The sequence below is a fragment of the Penicillium hispanicum genome (assembly GCF_028827665.1).
Source record: "Penicillium hispanicum strain IBT 35686 chromosome Unknown utg000007l_segment0_segment0, whole genome shotgun sequence".
Taxonomy (NCBI): Eukaryota; Fungi; Ascomycota; class Eurotiomycetes; order Eurotiales; family Aspergillaceae; genus Penicillium; species Penicillium hispanicum.
The window spans coordinates 2,642,334-2,664,779 of record NW_026623199.1 but is presented as its reverse complement, the minus strand read 5'-3'; the positions used below and the strand labels follow the sequence as shown (position 1 = coordinate 2,664,779).

Here is a 22,446-nt window from a genome sequence, read left to right as displayed (position 1 = left end):
CGCTGCGAACTTTGAGGTGGCGGCTCCGTGTCGTGCTAGGCCGGATCGGGGTTAGCGCGGGCTCGCCAAAAGTGCGCTAGAGCGAAACCCACACAAACCCGTCCGACTCGAACATTTTACCGTCCACAACCCGACGACGACAACGCCGCTCTTGACGACAGAGGTTCAAGCACAGTCACAATGGCGAACAACAGACTGCAATACGTGAGTCCTATCGATTGATCGACTGACTCAGGTGCAACTGCTGACATGGCTTTTTCTCACAGCGCCGCCGGAACCCGTACGTTGCAAAAAACCCCTTCTCCCGCACAATGCCTTCTGGACGCTTGACTCGATATTCATTGCGATCATGATGAACTGGCTATACGTTTTGGACGAACAAAATATTGATGATTCTCGTTTCGACAGGTACAACACGCGGTCCAACAAGGTGCGCATCGTCAAGACCCCCGGTGGCGAGCTCCGGTACCTTCACCTGAAGAAGAAGGGTACTGCTCCCAAGTGTGGTGACTGCGGCATCAAGCTCCCTGGCGTGAGTGCCCCCTGAATGATTTTTTTTTGCGATGGTGGGTGCGGTTTGTGTGGATGAGCGAAGGCGGGCTGGATTGAGCAACCGACGTCGAAAAATCTGTCTGGATGAATCGGTGTGATTCAGCGATCCTGCCGACACTCGATACGCGCAACTGTCACTCAATCAGTGCTTTCATTCGCCGCAGAATTGAATGACTGACAATTTTGGTCTTGACAGGTTCCCGCTCTCCGTCCCCGCGAGTATGCTCAGATCTCCCGCCCCAAGAAGAACGTCAGCCGTGCCTACGGTGGCTCGCGCTGCGCTGGCTGCGTCAAGGACCGCATTGTCCGCGCCTTCCTGATTGAGGAGCAGAAGATCGTCAAGAAGGTCCTCAAGGAGTCGCAGGAGAAGGCTGGCAAGCGCTAAGCAAAGTCCATTTCGTCGGTGTTGGTCTTTTTGGGGAGCGAACGTTACGGAAAAACGGATGGGAACGGTTCTTTTAGAATCTAAAAAGATGTTCAGGAACCGCTAGTACACGAGTCTAGTAGGCCGTGGCTATGCAAATGAAACCCAAATTCATTTTATCTTTATGTGATTCCCAACGACTTCTCTCTTCTCATTTCCTCTCTGAAGTGTACTAGCTCTTCTTGATTTCATTCTGACGGATATGTCGCTGCGTATGGGCCGGCCTCTTATCTCGCCACGGCAGAGATCACGAGTTCGTAAATTCCCGATGCCACTGGTACACGAAGCTTTACCAAAGTGTAGTCAAGCCTTTCAGCGTGAGCTTCAGAATACACCGAGTGCACCTCCATTCTAGCACTATGCCCGCAAAGACAATCATTTTCCTCGTCCGGGGGGAGAAGGGGATGTCCTCGAACCCCCAACACTGCCCACGGAGCCTCATTACGATGACATGGACGCCTTGCAGCATCATCGCTCTTGCATGCTTATACTTCACACCAGCTCAAGGCGGGGTCTAGACCTCGTGCCAGAAGTACGTAGTACCGTGCCCTCATCACGTCAACCACGCGAAACCACGACATAGCATCACAGCTCCCAACAGCTCCCTTCGCAACGCAGGCCATGCACAACACCCTTGTCCCATGAGTTAGTGCAGAACCAGCCAGCACAGCGGCGACAGCAACTTCGTCGTCAGACCGCTGCAGGCTATCTCGAAGGCCCAAGACCCCGATGCTGCATCAGGGACACGGAGACCGCTGTCGGGTAGGGTATATGTGACCTTATTAACGGCCAGGGAGTAGTGTTTCAATGAATTGGAGGACGTTTCTGGCTGAATTCTCAGTTCCGAGCGGGAAAACTCCCTGGGGATTAGAAATCCGGCCGGGAGCTGCAGAAACCGAGCTAGAGGTAGGATTATACGGCCCGCGGAATGGGGGTTGCGAAGCCTCTTCTATCCCTAGATACTTCATGTTGTTGCATGTACTTGGATTGGCCTTTCCATGGCTATCTTAGGCGGTGCAGTATCTGGCGCTTTGCCATCTGGACAATGCATTTCACGGCATTTGCTTTGGGCAATCGGTCGATCTATGGCTTGTAGCTGTCATTATCGCATCATTTTCATAGTTTCTACAGGTGATATAGCTAGGCACTGGTATGTATGTACATATGTACATATATTGATACGAGGAATCAAGAAGTGCACCGTGGAGACCGATGAAGATTTGGCTAGTTTACAGTATCATCTTTCTTTTGGCGGCCAGCCGCCTGGTGCAAAATCGGGCCCACCTAAGGCGCAAATCCCCTTTTTTTCTCAATAAATCAGATCTAGAGAGATTATCTAAAATCAGTCAGTGGTTAATCGGTATGTGATTCGAGAGAGATAACTTTTGTACGTGCATGATCTTCTCCGGGAAGGCAATGTACATATATTTTCGACGGGAAGCAAAACACCCCCCAGACCCTCCGCAAGGCAAAAAAGCAAATCACCTACCCAAAATAGCAGGCTTCCACTTACTAGAGAGTTTATGTTTTCCTATTTAGGCAAGAGACCTATCCTTGCTGTGCTTTGATGCATATGTACATATGTATGTACAATGGACTGCAGATGTCATCAGAACTGACACGACGGGAGGCGAATGAACGGTAAAAAAAAAAGGGGCACATGGCCACAAGACGAGGGCAGGCGGGAGCACCTGCCCGTCACGTCTATTTTTCACTTTAAGGTTATATGACAGGAGGTCTAAACTCGGGCATCTTCGAAACTCTGAATAGGTTCGTGGTGGTTTCTCGGCCATCGAAGACGAACGGGACCCGCGATGTCTTCAGTGCAGACACCCCGAGTGCAAGAAAGAGCATTGTCCGGGTGCAACAAAGAGAAATAAGGTGTGGAAAGCACATAATAACCTTCTTCACCAAGGTAACCCTTTACCACCCCCTAGCTATTACTGTCCCACTAGCTTGATCTCCAAGCCGAAGCAGGGAAATGTGACCAGAGGGGACAGGCAAGTACCAATGAAAAACGATCCCTTCGCTTCCATTAGCCCTACTCTAGTGTCTGCATGTATGTACATATCTACCTACGTGGCAGGTGAAACTTCGTCCTCACCCAACACCCTAGACCCTCCACGGGGATAGCAATTCTGTAGATCGAAGACGACTGCTGGCCTGGATCGGTAGTCACCCTTGACCGTTTCTTTTTATCTATTCCCCAAGTTTATGATTTGCCCCCACGCCGTTCCCCCAAAGCTGTCATGCTCACCAGCACGGGCCAGACAATGCACGATCTTCAGACGAACCATGGCGACAATCCTCTGACCGCTGGTCTTTTCTACCAAAGAGCATCACAGCCGGGTCTCCACTCCCGGCCCTTAGCGCTAAGCTGTTCCCTCTTCACCCCAATCACAAGATAGTGCGCGAACACCCGGCACTATTGACTCTCTGACAGCTGTGGAGCACTGGCCCGTCCCATCCCATCCCACAAGCGCCCAACGGGCTGGCCATCTGGGACTGGGTTTCATACCGTGACCTGATCCACAGGAACGACGGGAGATGTAGGGTAGGACTACATGAAGAAGCCCGCGGCTCGTCTCCATTGTCCGTTTCCGTATGATAAGATCCCCGTCTCGAACTTGCCGACAGCATGCGTCAAGGCATCTCTGCCTCGATCGATGGACTGGACTGAAATGTGCACATCCATCGACTAGAATGGACGACGATGAATCGTTCAGTCTGCGATTTTCTTCTCGGACTCCGTTTGATTCCCTGAAGACCATACGAAAAAAACAGAAGAAGAAGAAGAAGAAGAAGAAGAAGAAGAAGAAGAAAAGCCGGATTGTGTGGCTTTCTTTCTTTGTTTTTCTCTCTTTTCTCGTCTCTACTCGAATTGATAGATCAACCCGGGTCTATGTATAGTAGGATAGATCCGGCTAGGGGACCCATCTGTCAACTGCACCGCGATCGTTCGGGATGGCGGTGGCGGGTGCCTGACGGCGCCGGCGAGCAGACTATCGAATGCTGGTTTCCATAGGCGGCCCTGCATAAGTACCATGACTGATCTCGTGTTGGGGGGAGAGAAAAAAGGCAATGAAAGGCAGGGATCATGAGCATGGAGATCGCCATAGATGCAGCTTGCAAAGAGCGGACGCCCTTTTCCGCCCCGCGAAAAAAAGAATATCAAATCAGAAAATAAGAAACTATCGGATTGAATCCGAAAGGGGCGCTGGGACCAGACGGCGCTATGGCCAATACCCCGACGGGTCTTGGGGTGTCGCTAGTCTCGATCCGCTTGGATAGTGCAGCAGCAGCGTTGGGTTCGGTGAGCAGGCCCGCAACGACACTGATCGGTTTCGATCCACAATAACAGGGCCGGTAGGGGTTGGGTGGAAGGTTCTCCCGACGTGCGTCAGATTCGATTGATTTTCTCATCCTGCATGGTACTTTGGTATTGAATCGAGTACTGTAACGATATCGTAGGTCCCCGGCAAATCAGTCAGCCAGCGAGAAGAGTACCTGTCAAATGGCCGACTATTGTTATTGCACCCAAGTCCCACAGCGAGCTGTAAGGGTCATGCAAAGGGATTGCTAAATCCAAGCTCAGTGCAGCTCGGCATTGTAGAGATATGGAGGTAGACCGACCGCGCTAGAGCTTTGTGTTAGCGAATCGGGAGCTGCGAGTGACCTTTCAATTGGCAGCCTGACAGCTTCGAGACCGGCACGGGCCGTGGGGGGCCATTGGGACTGTGCAAAGCGCCGTGCGTGGGTGTTTTGTGAGCGGCCCCTGCAACTGTCACTGGCAATGGCGTACAGATACCCGCGTCCCCGCGCATGCGCGGAAGTACAGTAGCACATGCCCAGGTGGGAATATGGAGGTATAGACAAGACGAGCGAGGAGAGTGGAGCTGCTCGAGGATGCAGTGTCCTACCTAGTGTGGTTAAGGTACTTGGGCTACTGTAACTTACCTGGTAGTGTACCTACTAGTATACCTTGTGGTGCAACTCGTCAATCCACGGCTTTTGGCTCGGCGCGATCTGACCACGAGCCTCCCCTTGTATCGAAGGATGTCATGTAGAAGTGAAATGACAGCTGAACCCCACCCCGAGGCCGGGGTCTATGTACTCGCGTTCACTGTCGATCCTATTGCAACCGGATCTGACATGGCACAGGAAGCATCATCATGAGCTCAAACGTGCATCGTCGTCGGCGACGAAGTCTACTGTAGATCATGATGACAGAGTCAAGACAGGTCGGCTGTGATCACCGCGCTAGGTACTATTCTCCACTTGACGCCGCGTAGTACACAGTTCGGCGAGTCAGCCCGGGTGAGATCTACTTCCTCCCGCGGGCGATCCGCGCCACGAGAGGCAGCGAGGGCTTACCTAGATCGCCGAGATCGTGACGAGTTCGGCCGAAACCAAGCCAAGTGGGGAACAAGCCGAGGATAGGAGCATAGGCCATGAAACGAGGCCATCCGGGGACACTGCCAAGAGCGTCCGCGTCACCTGGCAGTCTGCAGCTCATCACTAGAGCGGCGACGAAAGTAGAAGGACTCTCTAGTGGATGAGGGGAGAATGTTGCTGGAGCGGCTCCTTTAGGGATGGTCGGACGAGGTCCGGGTGGAAGACGGGCGGCATATCGCAGCCACTCGAAAGACCCTTGGTATCTCTTTTGACAGGGTCACCCAACGCTTCTCGTGCGCGTTTTCCGGTTGGATGCTATTCCTGTTCCGCGACACCGCCGGAGTGTCAAGATGCATCCTGTACAGGACTTGTGCTGTCCACGAGAAGACCGACGGGACCAAGCTTCCTATCTGCCTGGACAAGTCCACTCGGACCGCGGAGAAAGAAAACCCGCAGGCTGAGACGGTCGCATCATCTCTTGGCGCATGTCCGATTCCGAGTGGGACGTCGGGGATGTGCGCGTGGGAGAAGAAAAAAAGGCTTAGCGAAGATGACAGGGTTTCATAATTTGATAGATCGGCATTGGAGCATGGGTCTCGATGAACAAGGCCAAGAAGCCGCCGAACTACACAGTATGGTACACTCGAACCTGACAAGAAAATTTGACGGACCAAAAAGAAAAGAAAAGCGCGCGGAGAGTCGATTTCCCATAGATGTGATGCTCCTTCAAGCATCAGTTTCCCAACCGAGTCACAATACGTGAAAAAATGCAAAATGGCTCTAGTTTATTCAAGAGCCATACTCACCAGAAATTCGGGGACAGCAAGCCAACAATAAAAATCGAGTAATACGTAAAAGAGATAGAGAAGAGAAGTGAAAAATCATTTATGCGGTCAGCGTGCCGGATATTCTCACCACGAATCCAATTGCACTGCTTCCCCTCCTTCCCCCCCCCCCCCCTTTTTTCCCCATCCCCGTTTTCCTCCTAAACACTAGACTGAAGATTGCATAGGCCATCAGCGCCTGTGATAGAACCCATTATTGGGACCCAATGCTAGTACCAGCGTATCCCTCCCATGTCTGACGGGGCGCACCCCGGCCCTGGTCCCGCGATATCGCAAAAGAGTCTGTTATCGCCGGGGGAGGAGCTCGTGCAGCCGATCACCGTCTCGCTTCCGCACACTTCGGGGAAGATGTCTGCAGGCATATTCGGCATGGGGGCCATGGTGTGTGGCATTGAGTAGCACGGCACAGTCCCGGGTGCAGGCAACAACGAGTGGTCCGTCGGTGGATGAGGCTGAGAGTTCTCCTGCTGTCGATGCAACGTCGAGGGGAAATACGGTCCTTTGCCCTGCTCGTTGTGGTGAGGCTGACGCACCCTTGCATTTCTCACACCTGCGGCCTTTCCACCCTTTTGGCCCTGGCGCGCCGAAGCCGGGGGCTCCGAGCTCATCGTCTTCTTGCTAGTGGCTTTGCGGTATCGAGTGGTGGATTGGACCTTGCCATTGTCGATAGCTTCTTGCGTCAGGCGCCAGTAATTTATCAACTTCTTGCCGGGGCCTTCCTCCTTGACGGCCACGAATCCCTATAATACCATGGGTTAGTTGACCCATGCTCCGAAAGCGTACGAGCTTGTAAATGGAACGGAGCGGGGGCACATACTGCATTCATGGAGAGATTGTGGCGGATGCTGTTCTGCCACCCTTTGCAGCTCTGATCCTTCCCTTTGTTCGTGTTCTCCTCGAACCAGCTGTAGATTTCTTGCAGAGGCATCTTGTATCCATCGGCGGAATAGAGGGCTTGGAAGATGAGCTGGGAGTATGGCAAATCTGAACCATGTTCTTCCTCGCTATGATCCCCACCAAAGCTCGTCTGCGGCGAGTTGGCATCGACGAGCACGGCTGTGCCGCCCGGACTAGCGCTTGCGGGTGACTGTGACGAGGACTGACGAGAGGAAATTGAGATGGGAGGTGATGGCGAAACTGCACGGACCGGATGAATAGCCCTATCACCTTCCAGCTTCGTGGAATAGTAATGGCCCCGTTGGCCGGGCCAAGGAGAGGAGTGGGATTCTGTTGGCCAACAAGATAGATCGTCATGATGGGAGCGCTTAGGCGCGTGAGGAGTTGGTTGTTCCATACTGGCGGGAGTCCCAACCATGGCAGGCATATCCGAGGATGAGGCGGAGTAGTAAGGAAATGGATAAGTATCTTCCGCGGTCAGAGCCCGCGAGGGAGATGGGTTAGCATGGTATGGCTCCGGTATTGATGCGGCCCATGAGTTGGTATATCCAGGATGGTGAGCGGGCATCGTGGGTTGCGGCGGCAGGGAAGATCTGGACGCCGTCCAGCTCTCGGCGAGGGGCCAGGGGTGGTAAGGCTGCGAGGCACCGGTCTGGAGAATGCCCTCAGAACTCGGAAACCCCGTTTGTACCGAGAGAGGATGTTGCTCGAGCTCCCGCTGGTCAGTTGTCATCTGAGCCAGGTGGCAGTGATAAGAATGAAACGAGTAGTCCATGGCGCCTATTGAGCGGCCTTCGGAGCGTGATAGTATGCAAATAACGTTGAAGACACCAACACCACCAGTTGCACCCGAAGAAATTAGAGAAAAAGAGTCTCGGGGTTGGAAGTTGAAAATAGCGAGAGACCGGCGTAGAAGTAACAGAAGTAGCCAGGGTTGGCCATGAGCTATTCAAGACTCACGCAAATTGGAGCTGTACACTTCTTCTCCGGGACTTCTTTTGCCAGCACATAGGGCACATGCTCCTCTTCGCTGCAAATAGCCAGAGGAACCTGCATTTGCCCCCATCGCTCGAGCAAACACACGAACCGGTGTGGGCCAGAGCCTTCTTTTTGGGGGGGACTTGGGGGGATGCTCAGGAAAAAAAAAGGACAGGGCTCTGGGACTACGACTAGCGCCACCTACTGCACCTGTTGGGAGATGCCCAAGCTGTGAAACGATAGTTCATAGTACAGAAGCTAGCCAATGATCTCACGGGAGATCCCCGGCGGCTCGATCGAGTGCTACAGCCTGGAACGAATGGGTCTGAAGGGCTGCATTGATGTGAATGGAGGGTTGATCTGGTCCACGGGTGGTGGCGGCCACCTGCAGCAAGGACTCACGATTCACTTGCACTGTCTGCGGACCTTCTGGAAGTTGAGTCCATTCTGGAAAGGTCGCCCCTATCTGGATTGCTGTCCTGGCTGCCAATTCGGGAGTTTCTTTTTGGCTGGGCTGCGTCCGACCAGCCGGAAGTCATGAAAGATGCTGCATGATGCGGGCCCGCGTGGTGTCACCGAGTTGACAACGTCTGCTGTTCCGCAACGCCGAAGAGAAAAAAGAAAGAAAGAAAGAAAGAAAGAAAGAAAGAAAGAAAGAAAGAAAGAAAGAAAGAAAGAAAGAAAGAAAGAAAGAAAGAAAGAAAGAAAGAAAGCAAAAGAACCAATGCCGATCCCCGTTGCAGAGAGACATGGGGTCCAAGAGGTGATTGATACAGGAAACCGGATAACATACGAGTGGTCATGCATAGCATGCGGTGGACAGCATCAGGATGATACTGGAGGTACAAGATGCGCTTTCCTCCGCCGTTGTACCTTTGGAAATCCACGGTGAAGATCTGTCGCAGGAACCCCAAGAAGTTGCAAGCGGTCGGATTAAGCATTTGACATTTGGCTCCACACGGTTCGAGGCAGACTTATTGAATGTGAGATGCTTAACATAGGGGAAATGTTTCCAACCCAATCAGTCGTGCGTTTGGTTGATTCACAGGGTGGCAGCACTCTGAAAAATACACCCCGAATCTCTGTCCTGCATCTCCCTCCCCAACTCCGCTCGCTCCATCCCGATATAACGCCCATGTGGGAATGACGGTTGCGCATGTGTTACTTCCGGTAATAGATCTGAGACCAGCCGTTAGCGCTGTTCTTGTGGCAAATTACAGTATCGAGGTCACTCACCCGCTTGAACTGGAAGTGCAGTTGAAGAATACCCTGTGTCACCGGCGTAAGAAAAAGAATCAGCATTGCCCAAAGAGGTGCCAGGAATGGAAAATCAAGAAGCGAAAACCCCGAAATCAGGGACATACCTTGTCAAAAGTACTCTTGAATCCTCTCTCGCGCTTCGCACTATAGTCCCATTCCTTGTCAACAATCCGGAAGGCAATGTCCTCATATGGCGGCCCTGCCATGAATCGGATCAGACAGGTATCCTCCTCTCCCGCCGCCGCAAAAGATTCACCGCGCTTACGGCCGTGTTCTCGTTCGATCCGGTAGGTGGGGGCCTTGGTTTTATCGATCAGATCGGGGTAGAAGATGTTGAACTTGTAACCTTGCACCACCTTGGGTGGGGGGTTGTCATGGTCGTAATGGGTCTGGTTGTATTTATTCCACTCGTAGCCCATCTGCACCCGATTGAAGTACCTCGGCTTTCGTGGCCGGTACTTGCTGGCCCACTGGGGTTGGGATGCCGTGCTCACAGCTTCTTCTCCAGTGAAGATTTCCTCGTTCTCGCTGACCCCCTTGGCCAGCTCCCTCTCATACAAGGCCTTGGTTGCCTGGGAGAAGTCATCATTGGGGATTGCGGAGAATCGACCAGACGTCTCAGGGGCAGCTGCTCTGGCCGAGACTGGATTGGCAATCACTGCTGCCGGCTTTTCAGCGGAACGCTGTCGCAGTGGCACATACCCCATGCGGAAGATCTTTTGTCGCTCACGAGCCTGTGCGGTGGGTTAGAGACAGGAGCCTGATCAAGGGTTGCTGGCGCACTTACAACTTGTCGCAAAAACACAGACTCGTCCATGATCTCTAACCCTTTATCTTCCGGGCGCACCTGAAGCAATGGATCAGGATCTAAACCAGAGAATTCAGCAGAGTCTGTGGCAACCGGTGGCAGATAATCTCCAGCGACGACTGGTGCAAGAGGTGCCAACTTCTCCCGGATTGACTCTGCCTCTTCCTTCTGCTGGTGCCTTAAATCACGAACACGCTCATCAATCACGGCTTGATAGACATTTCTCAGTCTGGCCCGGGCTTTCCAGACCGTCAAGCTGCGCAGCAACTCTTCCCAATAGTCGGTATCGATCGGCTCGTTGGAGTTCAATTTTCTCTTGACTTGGACCTCCAGCGTTTGGAGTTGTTCGTAGGATTTCGGACTTAAAAGCTGATTAATATCAGCAGCTACAGAGCTGAGGGCGCGTCCTTCTGGCGCGGAAGCCTTTTGGCGGTCTCGACAAATAATCTTCATAGTCTGTTCAGAAAGTAGACCTAGTCAGCCGGATGCTAGAGAGGAATGGAATGTAACTGGAACCTTACCTGCCAAAAATCCCGGTTCTGTGCGTTGGTCTCCAAGTTGACAAAGGTATCAATATCCTGCTCCAGGTCCTGCAACTGGGACTGCGATAAGCCCTCAAACACCCCATCCGGGTCCACCACATCAAGCTCGGAGTCGGCAATCTCATCGTCCAAGGGATCGCGGGTAGGGTCGATGACACGAAGCGTAACCGTCAGCCAGTCGATTGGCTTTGCGCGCCCTTCCTTCACTCGGATTTCTGCTTTCTTTTTGGCCTGTTTCAGCACAAACACATCCTCCTGCGCGACCCATTCCCGCTCTTGCTCGTCCTCTTGCAACTGGTTAAGCCGCAACTGATCGCGCATGTTCCGGGGTTGCTGAGAAGGACGAGATGTTCCATTGTCTCGCCTCCGATCTGAATCCTGTCGGTCGCGCCATGCTCTGTCGTCCGGTCCGCGGGGATGTTTCTGGGGTTGACGCCAGGACGGAGATCGTGACCGGCTGCGCTTTGCACCCGACCGGTCCGGGAGCCGCGAGGACATGTCGTATGAAGCGTTTAAAAGGGCCTGAGTCGAATCTGCAGGATCTGGAAAGGACAGCTCCAGCGGGGATCGGGGCGCGGCGTTGGTCGCGAGGGTGAAAAGTGGTTCGGGAGATCCGCAGTCAAGCGTGCGGCAAAACTTCCCCGGGAGCTCTCAGGCAGCTTCACGAGTCCGGCCAAAGACTCGACACCCTCGACAGCAACCCGCGGCGAAAGAGATCGTCAGCCATGCCTTCTGAGTGGCACAGGCTGAATTCACCGCAGGAGTCTTTGCCTCCACTGCTGTTCCAGTACACTTGGTCCCGCCAAGGCTACGAGCTCTACGTGACTGATCTCACCTTCATCTGGTCAGAGCGGCTCCCGCATCGGGAGATCGTGAAACGAGCGGAAGAGAACACCACCACGATCGATCCGAGTGAGGATGTAGAGCAGCTTGATGTTCTTCTGACGAAGATCGGGGAAGCTCTGCGCGGTGATGGCGGCAGCTCAACACTAAACAGTGGATCCCACGCAGATACGCTGGAGCTCACCACGAGCACCAAATTACCAGCCCCTCTAAGGCCCTTGAGTTGGTCTCTGTATCTGTTAAGAGAGCCATCATCCTCCCTAACAGAAAAGATCCTGCTTCCATTACTGAGAGACGAGGCTGGCTGGGAATCGCGTCAACGCCATCTCTTAGATCAACTGAAGCAAAAGGATTGGATACTCGGGAAGCTTTTGGACAAGGTTGAGACTCTCGGTGTTGATCTTGGGACGGTGTTTCCTGGTGCTGCTGGGTTACGCACATCCCGCAAGGGGAGCACACGTTCGGAGGCAGCTAAGATCATTAAAGGACTGGCACCATTCGACGGATCAGCCTGGTTAGCCGAGTCCACTGAATCGCGTTCTGGAATATCAGGTCTGGCGGCAAATATTTCCCAGGAGATTCTTGGATCTGAACGTATCAGAGATCTTGATCGGCTCCGGGCATCGCACGACAAGTGGTGGACGACGCTACCCAGTCGATCAGAAATGATATTCGCTCAAGAAAGACAAAGTATTGAGCCCTCTAAGAAAGGAATCTCTCCAGCACGGTCTGAGGGCCTGAAACAGCCCCCACAGCCTGATACTGACCAAGAAACTGCCTCTACTGCAAGTGAAGATGAATTCCAGGTTCGTCAGCAAGCCCATTGATACTTCATGTGAGGGCACATTCTTACCCAGTCTACAGCAAGATTCTCGGCTCTCAATATCCCCGCCAAAAGCGCAAAAAAAGGCGGGAAAAAAGACTCCTCCACCAAAAATCGCAGAAACAGCAGCAGATGATGTCACCGCATCAGAATCAGAGCTTGACCTAGAATCCGAAGCACCCCCAGAACATGCTGGTACGGCGTCCGCTCGATCAAAGCCCGCCCCGCCACAACCCGAGCCACAAGGACCCCCAAAGAAGCGCAAAGGGGGTTTAGGTGTCATTGGGGGCAAGAAGAAAGAAGAGAAAGGGGAACAGCTTCCTCCATCGTCGCCACCGTCGGGGCAGCAGACTAAGGCGCCTGGCCTCGCATCATCCACACCCGCAGCACCAGCTAAACGGCCCACGAAGCTTGGAACGATCGGTGGGAAGCCCAAAAGCAAAACAGCGGATACTCAGCCCTCGAAACAACCAGTGCCGGCTGCCTCTTCTGAACCTATACCCACCCCGCAAACCCCAGGGGCAGACGGTCATGTTTCAGAGTCTACAACTGGCAAGGACGCGCAAAAGGGGAAGACATCAGCTCCTTCTCGAACAATACCGGAGCCTACAGTGATTCCTGAAACAGAGGATGAAAAGGCTAATCGGAAACGGGAGGAGCTTAAACGAGAACTCGAGGCTAAGAGCAAAGCCCCTGCCAAAAAGAAACGGAGGTTTTGAGTAGGGCATCGTATACCGTAACAGGCTGGCCTGTTGATGCTTACGAGGTTGTGATGGCAGAGAAATTTGATTTGTTAAAAAAAGATAATTTGACTAGGGGAATCATGTGCTAAGTTCCAGAATCCCGATACGCCAGTATGCTGAAGGCAAATATTCGGTAAAAATACAAAAAATCAAGCAACGTGTTTCCAGAACCGTTGCTCGATTGAAAGATGTAGAGCCAGGAATTACATCGCCTATTCCCTGGATGTAATAGTAGAACGACTCGACGGCCCCCTTCGTTTGCCCTGCTCGATTGGAGTAACCAGCCTGACCTTCTTAGGAGACATAGCACCGGAAGAGACTGCTCCTTGGCTAGTGGTAGAGTTTGTGGTAGAAGCGCTGTTCCCTCCAGTCACTGCAGAAACACCAGCAGCACCCAGCATGCCGCGAACTTTCTCGACAGCTTTGCTCTCACCCTTGGTCCAAGGATCACGTTTCACGAGGCCGACACCGGCGGAACGGCTCGCAGAGTCACGACGCTTAGATTCAGCAAGCAGAGTTTGGCGGTTGAAGTCACGACGTGGCCCAGGTCCGCAGTCGTGCAAGCAGCCGGGAGTAGCACATCCACCCTCACTGATGGACAGATCGCCCAGCCAAGTGGAAATACAAGCCAAATGACCGCCGTGCCCACAACCTTGGCACCATGTCCAAAGGGCAGAGCCTTTAGGCCGAGCTATGGCAAAGGAATCTAGAGGGTCTAGTTCCGAAGTGGGCACAGGTTCTGTCGGAACCGAGGATTGAGCTGAAAGATGTGACAAAGTTTCAGCATCTGAACTAGGACTGGTGTCTTCGGGTAAGTCAGATTGCAGTTGCTGTGCTGCAACCCACTCGGCCGGCGGGTCAATGCTCATGCAAATGGAGCACGGCGCCTGGGGAGTGCTGCAGCGATAGCAACGAGTGTTGTCGCGCCGAGGGTTCTCATATGGTCTTTGACAGGTATAGCAAAAGACATTGATGTAAGTGTCAGCCTGGGCATAGTCGTAGACAGCAGGGTAGGTCGGAACGCAGGATAGGCGCAGCTCAGCAGCCTCCAAGTCCATCGAGTGCCGAATCAGGTATTCGTTGTAGATTGTAAAGATCATTTCACTCTCTTCATATGGCAGAATTTGCTCACAATCCTGGAAAAGGGCATGAAGCTTTTGAAGGAGATGTGCAGCGGTCTGGATGTCGACTGAGCTGCTATTACTGTGATAATATCGAACTGCCTCCTTCAATATAGCCTCAATGCCCCAAGGCTTCCAGTCGGTTGTATCAGGCGTGAGAGGAATGGCAACTCGAGAAATATCTTCATAAATCCCAGCAATGGCAGGGTAAGCCGGGGCGGCTGTGTGGAGCTCATTATCAGAAGACTGGAGGTTATCCTCCAAGTCTGGGAACTTGATCGGAGTGGATTCGGTCAGTAATATGGGAGGGCTCGAGGGTCGTTCAAGATGGACTCGATCTGACTCCATGAAAGACTCATCAAAATCACTATCGTTTTCAGGCTCTTCCGGTGCGGGCTCCAGATTGGATTCCCTTTTTGCCGCGGCAGGGGGGCGCACACCGGAATATGAACTAACCTGGCCGCTGTCGGATACTCGCGAATCGGGAAATCGGCCACTGGATGAATATGAAGCACCGATGGATTTAGAGGGATGAGAGCTATCAGTAGAAGCGGAGAACATTGGAAAGCTTTCGGATGAGTCGTGTCGATGATAGCGATCGGGTGCAGGGGGGCGGTTCGACTCCATTGGAGAATCCAGCGTCAAGAGTTTCTTGGGAGCTTGCTTGAAGTCACGAATTGCTGCTCGTTTGTCCTCTATTTTCTGCTCATAGTCATCTTCCGAGGCTTCACGAGTAATTTCTGGATCATTGCGAATGCGCCAGTCTGCCCGACCAGCAATCGCCCGGGGTGCCGATCTCTGATCGTTGTCCGGATCCCACAGGCCAGGTTCACGGAGATGATCGGACATGGCTGCCCCAGAAGGATGTGTGCCTTCGCTAGACGCTGACTGGCCTTGCTGTGAAGGTGCAATGGGCGGAGTACCGGGATCCGACATGTCCCAGCCGTTATGTGAGCTCAAGATGGACGGTGGAAGAGGGTCAAGATCGACGGCGTGTTCGTTGATTGAGGGGATCTGAGAGTCGGTGCTAGACCAAGACTCCTTTGGGGAGTCAGGTAGTGGCTGTGCAAGGGGCGTGGTCATGTTCGACGTGCTCTCCGCCTCTGGAATCAGACTTCGCGGGCCCTCTGTCTCCATGACGCCCTTGAACAATCGACTCTTTACCTTACCCTGGCGGTTATCATCGACAGTCCGCGATTTGTCCGTTAACATTCCATCTTTCGAAGATTTGCCTTGAAGACCACCTTTTCCTGGGGGCTGTTCCCTCGACCGACGCTGGAGCTCTTGGAGAATGGCAAACTTGATAATCCGCCAGGTTTGGGCCAACTTGGTTAATGATGTCTCATCGGCACTTTGAGCGTTATGATCAAGTGTCTCCATCAAGGAGTTCAAGGCTTCAGCAGGGCTCTGTCTGCGAGGGAGTTCATCCATCAGAGGTGAATATTGTCGTGCCAAGAAGCGAAAAATGGAAGCATCGTGTGTGGCACCAGGGATGTTTCCGACCGTTCCCAATTGACTGGGACCGGGGGTAGAAATTCTGGACAAGGCTTGGTCCAAAGGAAGGACCGGGATGATGTCCATAGCACTTGGTGGAGTGCCACCCAACGACTTGGAGGGTCGAATGGGCGCAGTGGACTTGGTTTGTGGATGCCGAAGCGACGAGGCCAGAGCCACATCGTCGAGAATGTCATCCGCTGGACTTTGACTCAGTGACTTGTCGACATTGCTAACCCTGTCCTCCTCAATCTGAAGGAATTCGTTGGCATTGACACCCAACGGGCGACGCCTCGGCCTCTTCTGCGCGAATGCAACAAAGTCCCCTTTGGGACTCCAAGCGACCGAACAGGTCGGGCGGCGATTAACCACTGCCGGCGCATAGCGCACGTCAGTTTGAGTAAAAGTACCTGCTTCCCCAACTGTCCACAGCAAGTCCTTGGAGTGCCAAAGCAGATCGGACGAGGGAGTATCGTACCGATCGAACTCACGGAAGGGCACATGTGGGCGATGAAGGTCCCAGAGATGGATGCGTGGATCCTCCTTGTCATAGGAGGTTACAATTTGGAATGACTGCCATTCCCCGGAGCTGGGGGAGTCGGCCACCCACGACGGTGGTCGCCACCGCACATTCGTCACGGCCTGAGGAGTTCGGATCTGGAAGGCAGGCTTCTGTCGTCGCTCTGCAGAGGAGAAATCCCAGACCTTGACTTGTCGGTCCGTGCCTCCACTCACGATGTGCTTCCCGTCGGGATGCCAGTCGACGGCGAAACACGGGCGATCATGAGCCGCGATCCTCAAGAGCGGGGCGGCGGTCCTGCGCGAATCCCACATCTGTATGGCGCCGCTGTCCGAGGCGGTCGCAAACACGACGCCATCGCTGGGGGACCACCGGACATCCCGGATGGCATCGCTATTGCCTTGGTAGACATGCTTGCTGCCGCACGTGGAAGCGCCCCGATTCGCAGAGGCGGAGCGCAGATCCCACATTCGAATGGTGCCATCTTGGCTGCCGGACAGCAGCCAAGAGGCGAGATGCGGGTTGAAGGCGAGTCTGTGAACCTGGCGGTTATGGCCCTGGAAGCGACATAATTGGAGACCGGGCCGCTGCAGGTCGTAGACGACAATCCGACCATTGGCAACCGCCGTTGCGATTATCCGGTCATAATTGCCATGTGACCACTTGACATCCTTTACGTTCAACTGGTCCTTGTGCGGCATCGACAAGCCAGCGTCGTGGTGGGTGGATGCATAGCTAACGACTGCATTGCGAATATTAAATTCTTCCGACGAGTGATCGGGCGAAACTCGGATGGTTTTGAGGATCTCTTTGCCGGCGATGACGGCGTGCGTCCGGTCCGGGGAGATGTCGAGGGCCGCAAGAGGGATGCCCGTTCGATGGGTGACGGTCTGCGGTTCACCAGGCCTGACGACGATTTAGTTCCCATTGGCCGATCTCATGCCTCGCGAATCGATCGGGGCTGGCGAAGGGGAGGGGGGGGGGGAAGAGTAGGTGTAGAGGAAAGAATGAGGAATGTCAAATGGCAGGACGCAGTCGAACGCATGGCAGGGCGGCGGTGTGAGAGGGCATGCAACACCTACAGCGATTTGGACCTGATCGGCCGCGCGCCATCGACCCGGTGACTCTGTGGACTGGGGGGTCGCGAGCCAGAGAAGAAAGGCTGCGCAAAGCGGGCGAGGGCGTTGGCCGCGCGGTGCGAGTACTTGGTTGGTGGCGGCGGGGGCGGGGGGATGGGCGAGCGTGACCCTGACTCCGACATGGCTCACACGTCCATTGCTGAGCACACGACCAGTTGACCGAAGCGTGCTGAAGGTTGGAAAGCTTGGGGTTGTGCAGGGCGGCGGCATCGCCGAGCGGTGAGGGCGATCGCGGAGTTGGACGTGGAGGACCTCAGGCATCCACAGGATTTGGTCCAGCAGTCCGGCCAAATGTACTCGGCCCCCGCTGGGTACTTCCCTTGTCCCGGCATGGCTCCCTCGGAGCCATGTACCCCGGTACTTCCATCCGGTCAACTCGCTCCCCAATCTGACGCATCTGGCTCTGGTAAGAGCGGTCTGGATGCCAACTCACTGCTCTCGTCATTCCATGGAGACCACCCTTCGATTGAGGGAAAACAAGAACCTCTTCCCCTCCCCCCAAAAAAAGCGAGAGATCAGATTTGGGATTTGAAAATCGTACAGTTCACTGCAGGTTGGTATCCCGAGCTCTCCGATGGGATAAAAATGAAGACAAATGTCTCACTTTCTGGTCGGGGAAACGGGAGGCCAATGGAATGGATTCGCCTAAACATAGATCACAGCCCAAGCCAAACAACGCCCCTGAAAGTAAAAAGTCAAAAAGTCTCAAGCGACATGGGGGGGCCCGGCTGGTGAGGCTGCAGCTAATCAGCTTAATCTAATCGGAGCTCAGACGTGAAATCGCTATAGGCTAATGCAGCGTGTGAACCGGGGGGCGCATCTGCGTGAATCTAGATCGTTGGCGTCCTGATCGCTCCGAGAACTGCGGATAACGGAGCGTAGAGAGAGAGAGAGAGAGAGAGAGAGAGAGAGAGAGGCCAGCGAGAGACGGCGCAATGATATCGACTCTGATTTCTAGATTTCTATATAACACGGCAGTGGGTCGCGTCGCATTCTCCCTTCGGATCGATTGATTCTTTTCGCCCCCTCCCTTCTTCTGTTGCCCTTGCCTCTTAAAGTGGCCCTGTGAAGTCATATTGCAGCGTTCTCGACTTGGATGGCATCTCTCCCTCGCCGTCCCCACCAAGTATTCCAACCCGGCCCATCGGGCACGAACCACTCTCAAAAGCCTCATTCGAAACTGGAAGGGTCGACATTGGGGTTCGGGCGTAGTCGGAGAGCAGGCAAACAACGGCCAACGGGGCCAATTGCTTCGGCTCCGAGTATCAAAAGACTGCGGATGAAGCTGGCGAGCGATTCTCGCAAACTCCGAGGTGGAGCCTGCATTAGCTGCGCATCCACACCGTCATTATAATTCCCCTCCAAACCTTCCCTTCTTTCCTCTTCATTCTCGTGGCCACTGTCTTCGGTTTGGCGCGTGCGCGTTTATGTGAAAGGGTTCGTATTGCTCTCCCTCTCCCTCTCCCTCTCCCTCTCTACCTGTTCTCGGCATTGCCACCCGCCAACTCTGCCTAAGGTTTTTCGGAGAAACGAGAAAACCCACCAGATCGCCTTCCCAGCCATCGGGGGAAGAAACAGACAAAAAAGCAAACAAATATCCCGGTGCATGTCATTTGCTGAACTCAGATTTCTCTAAAGCTCCGGTCCTCGTGGAAACCTGTTGCTCTTCATCCGTCCCCGCGTCATCCAGCCGCGAATCATCCCTCGCGTCGATCCCTCGCCAGACCCGTCACTGTCCTTTCCGATCCGCACCCGTCCCCTCTCCTCTCCTTCTTCCGGATCGTCGCCGGGTCATGGAAACCGCATGAACACTCTTTTCTAGGTTGTGCGGATATTCGTGGGAGGACTGGTCATCATGGATCCCCACGCAGCTCTCGAGCTGCTGGAGTACCTGCGCACATGCTACCCCATCTTCCTGCTCCTTCTCTTCGTCGTGGCCTTCGTGGCCAATACCATGCTCACTGCGAGCAAACACAATAACCATGCCTCCCCGCGCATGGGTCCCGGTGGCCGCCCGCTCCCCAAACGCTCGCGGAGCTCGGCCTTTCACAAGACGCAGGGCTTCTCGCAAAACGTGAAACAAGTCTTCAACTGGCTCTCCGCCGGAGTGCTCGTGACCTTCCTAGCCGATGCGACGATCTATATCGTCCATGTGATGGTGGCTCGGTCTGAGCATTGGTGGCGGGGACAGTCGGTGGTGGTACGTCTCTCGGTCTCGGCGGGAAAATGCCCTGGGCAAATGTGCCGCCCTGGTCCATAATGGAAGCTAACTGTCAGCGCAGATCTACATCGTCGGCTCTTTTTTCGTCTACGCGATCTTGCTGATGACCTTGCTCGATACTACCCCATCTCCCACACTCGCTCAATTCATCTGCTGGTCGGTTGCCATCCCCATCGAACTCGTTATTCTTAGCGTATCCCTGTCCTTGTACACCTCGGTCCACCACGAACCAGTCGTCGGAGACCCCGAGGGTGGCCGCGTGCGTAGGACCATCACGTCCTGGGAGTGCATGGAAGTGGTCTCGGGCAGCGTTCGTGTGCTCCTGCTGCTTGCCCTGGTTCTCCTGTATGCCAGTAAGGCAATCACCATCAAGAGCCATCACCAAAAGGCTGGCCAGCAGCCCAATGGCGTTTCCGAGTCCACCGGCTTGTTGGATCCTTCCAATGCGGAGAATGGCAACACCAATGGCCATGCCTACGGCTCGACGAACGGTGCCCCTCACGCTGAGGCTTCCAAGCCGCAAGACCCCTGGGTACGCCCGACGACGATCCCTTCAACCAGCTGGTGGGAGTATCTGAGTGGCTACTCTTTGTTTTTCCCTTACCTGTGGCCATCCAAATCTCGCCGTTTGCAGATCATCGTGGTGCTTTGCTTTATTTTGCTCGTCCTACAACGCATTGTCAATGTTCTGGTGCCCTATCAGGTGGATGTCATTACCACTAAGCTGGCCGATGGGGAAGGGAACTCGTTCCGTGTCCCGTGGCTTGAGATCGCCATGTATGTTGTTTACAGATGGCTGCAGGGTGGTCAGGGCTTGCTCGGCTCTGTGCGCTCCTGCCTTTGGATCCCGGTGAGCCAGTACTCCTACATGGAGCTGTCTACTGCCGCCTTTGAACATGTCCATGGCCTCAGTCTGGATTTCCACCTTGGCAAAAAGACAGGCGAAGTTCTGTCTGCTCTGAGCAAAGGAAGCTCCATTAATACGTTCCTGGAGCAGATAACATTCCAGGTTGTCCCCATGCTGGTTGACCTTGCCATTGCGGTTGGATACTTCTTAATCTTTTTCGACGTCTATTATGCTCTGGTTGTTGGTATCTCAACCTTTGGTTACCTTTATGTGACCGTTCGCATGGCTCAGTGGAGAGCCGAGATTCGTCGACAAATGGTGAACGCCTCCAGACAGGAGGACGCTGTCAAGTAAGATGCATATGTGAGGTCGATTGCATACAGCATTAACTGACTTTTGTTTGCTAGGAATGACTCGATGGTGTCATATGAGACGGTCAAGTACTTCAATGCGGAACAATACGAATTCGACCGCTATCGTGACGCCGTAGGCGACTTCCAAAAGGCCGAGTACCATGTACTCTTCTCTCTTACGCTCCTCAACACCTGCCAGAATACCGTTTTCATGTTCGGCTTGTTGCTCACGTGCTTCATTGCCGCATACCAGGTGTCGATTGGCCAGCGTCCTGTTGGTCAGTTTGTATCCTTGTTGACTTACATGGCCCAGCTGCAAGGCCCGCTGAACTTCTTTGGCACATTTTACCGATCCATTCAATCTGCCCTCATAAATGCAGAGCGGATGCTGGAACTGTTCCGAGAGCAGCCTACTGTAGTCGATAGCCCTAGTGCTACCCCCTTGGCTATGTGCAAAGGCGATATCAGATTCCAAGATGTTGAGTTCTCTTACGATACGCGGAAGCCTGCTCTGAATGGACTTACTTTCCGCTGTGAGCCAGGAACGACCACTGCCCTGGTTGGCGAGTCTGGTGGAGGTAAATCGACAGTTTTCCGACTTCTGTTCCGGTTCTACAATTCCGAGAAAGGTCGTCTCAGTGTGGACGGACACGATGTGCAGGATATTACCATTGATTCCCTCCGCAAACACATTGGCGTTGTCCCGCAGGATACCGTGCTTTTTAACGAAACGTTGATGTACAACCTGAAGTACGCGAACCAGGACGCCTCTGACGAAGATGTCTACGAGGCCTGCCGTGCCGCCAGTATACATGACAAGATTATGGCATTCCCCGATGGATACAACACCAAGGTTGGAGAGCGAGGCCTGCGTCTTAGTGGTGGGGAGAAGCAACGTGTGGCTATTGCTCGCACCATCCTCAAGAATCCACGCATTATTCTTCTGGATGAAGCTACGGCTGCTCTTGACACCGACACCGAGGAACACATCCAGAGAGCCCTCTCCACACTCTCACACGGTCGCACCATGCTGGTCATTGCCCACCGGCTCAGCACCATCACGACCGCAGACCGTATCCTGGTTCTGCAGGAAGGCCAAGTGGCCGAGAGCGGCACCCACGAGCAGCTGTTGAACATGAAGGGCCGTTATGCCAGCATGTGGCGGAAACAGATCCGGGCCCAGAAGGCTGCAGCTGAAGCACAAGTGCTGCAGGATCGTGCGGACCGCATTCGCAACGCCACCAACAGTGATGATAGCTCCAGCCAATCGGACGAAGACCGCACCGGTGCTGGCCGCCCAGCCCACTAAATCGACATCTGACGCCTGTGCAGGCAACCTAATCCCTTCAATACCTCTTTCTCCCTACTTAATCTTTCGATTTGTGCATATGCTTCTTATATTCTTTGACCGAGGAACCACAAAAGGAGTGGGTAAGTAATGTGATTGGAGACGACAAGGATGGCATGATGTGTGGTCTTGTTTTCTTTTGCACTTTCCATTTTGTCCTTTCTCTTTTCGGGTCTTTTCTTTATGGGTGCCAGGTTTCCATTCTTTTTTCTCATTCTGTTGATTGCTCTTCTCAGGCGTTCGGGTTTCACGACGCGCATGACATTGTCATTCTCCCTGTCCTTGTTTCATGT

The 22,446-nt window shown here is 53.8% G+C and overlaps 6 protein-coding genes across 6 annotated transcripts; 3 read left to right on the top strand and 3 right to left on the bottom strand.

Moving 5' to 3' along the window:
• Positions 1 to 180: 180 nt before the first annotated feature.
• On the top strand, positions 181 to 945 carry N7459_008766 (60S ribosomal protein eL34; the record flags this gene model as incomplete). Its single annotated transcript, XM_056947934.1, has 4 exons — positions 181 to 204; positions 267 to 280; positions 409 to 532; positions 749 to 945. 4 exons carry the CDS (start codon positions 181 to 183, stop codon positions 935 to 937), a joined length of 351 nt encoding a protein of 116 aa, XP_056797444.1. The 3' UTR covers positions 938 to 945.
• A 5,480-nt stretch (positions 946 to 6,425) lies between these two features.
• N7459_008765 (forkhead box transcription factor) lies at positions 6,426 to 7,888 on the bottom strand (the record flags this gene model as incomplete). Its single annotated transcript, XM_056947933.1, has 2 exons — positions 6,426 to 6,956; positions 7,034 to 7,888. The coding sequence occupies 2 exons, from the start codon at positions 7,886 to 7,888 to the stop codon at positions 6,426 to 6,428; spliced, it is 1,386 nt and encodes a 461-aa protein (XP_056797443.1).
• Positions 7,889 to 9,252: 1,364 nt separating this feature from the next.
• N7459_008764 (splicing factor cactin) lies at positions 9,253 to 11,199 on the bottom strand (the record flags this gene model as incomplete). The annotated part of the gene is made up of 4 exons (XM_056947932.1): positions 9,253 to 9,360; positions 9,456 to 10,085; positions 10,139 to 10,615; positions 10,681 to 11,199. The coding sequence occupies 4 exons, from the start codon at positions 11,197 to 11,199 to the stop codon at positions 9,253 to 9,255; spliced, it is 1,734 nt and encodes a 577-aa protein (XP_056797442.1).
• Positions 11,200 to 11,426: 227 nt separating this feature from the next.
• On the top strand, positions 11,427 to 13,086 carry N7459_008763 (uncharacterized protein; the record flags this gene model as incomplete). Its single annotated transcript, XM_056947931.1, has 2 exons — positions 11,427 to 12,350; positions 12,409 to 13,086. 2 exons carry the CDS (start codon positions 11,427 to 11,429, stop codon positions 13,084 to 13,086), a joined length of 1,602 nt encoding a protein of 533 aa, XP_056797441.1.
• A 236-nt stretch (positions 13,087 to 13,322) lies between these two features.
• N7459_008762 (WD repeat protein) lies at positions 13,323 to 17,506 on the bottom strand (the record flags this gene model as incomplete). Its single annotated transcript, XM_056947930.1, has 2 exons — positions 13,323 to 17,151; positions 17,328 to 17,506. The coding sequence occupies 2 exons, from the start codon at positions 17,504 to 17,506 to the stop codon at positions 13,323 to 13,325; spliced, it is 4,008 nt and encodes a 1,335-aa protein (XP_056797440.1).
• Positions 17,507 to 19,239: 1,733 nt separating this feature from the next.
• hmt1 (putative vacuolar ABC heavy metal transporter (Hmt1)) lies at positions 19,240 to 22,114 on the top strand (the record flags this gene model as incomplete). The annotated part of the gene is made up of 3 exons (XM_056947929.1): positions 19,240 to 19,584; positions 19,667 to 20,802; positions 20,860 to 22,114. The coding sequence occupies 3 exons, from the start codon at positions 19,240 to 19,242 to the stop codon at positions 22,112 to 22,114; spliced, it is 2,736 nt and encodes a 911-aa protein (XP_056797439.1).
• Positions 22,115 to 22,446: the final 332 nt, after the last annotated feature.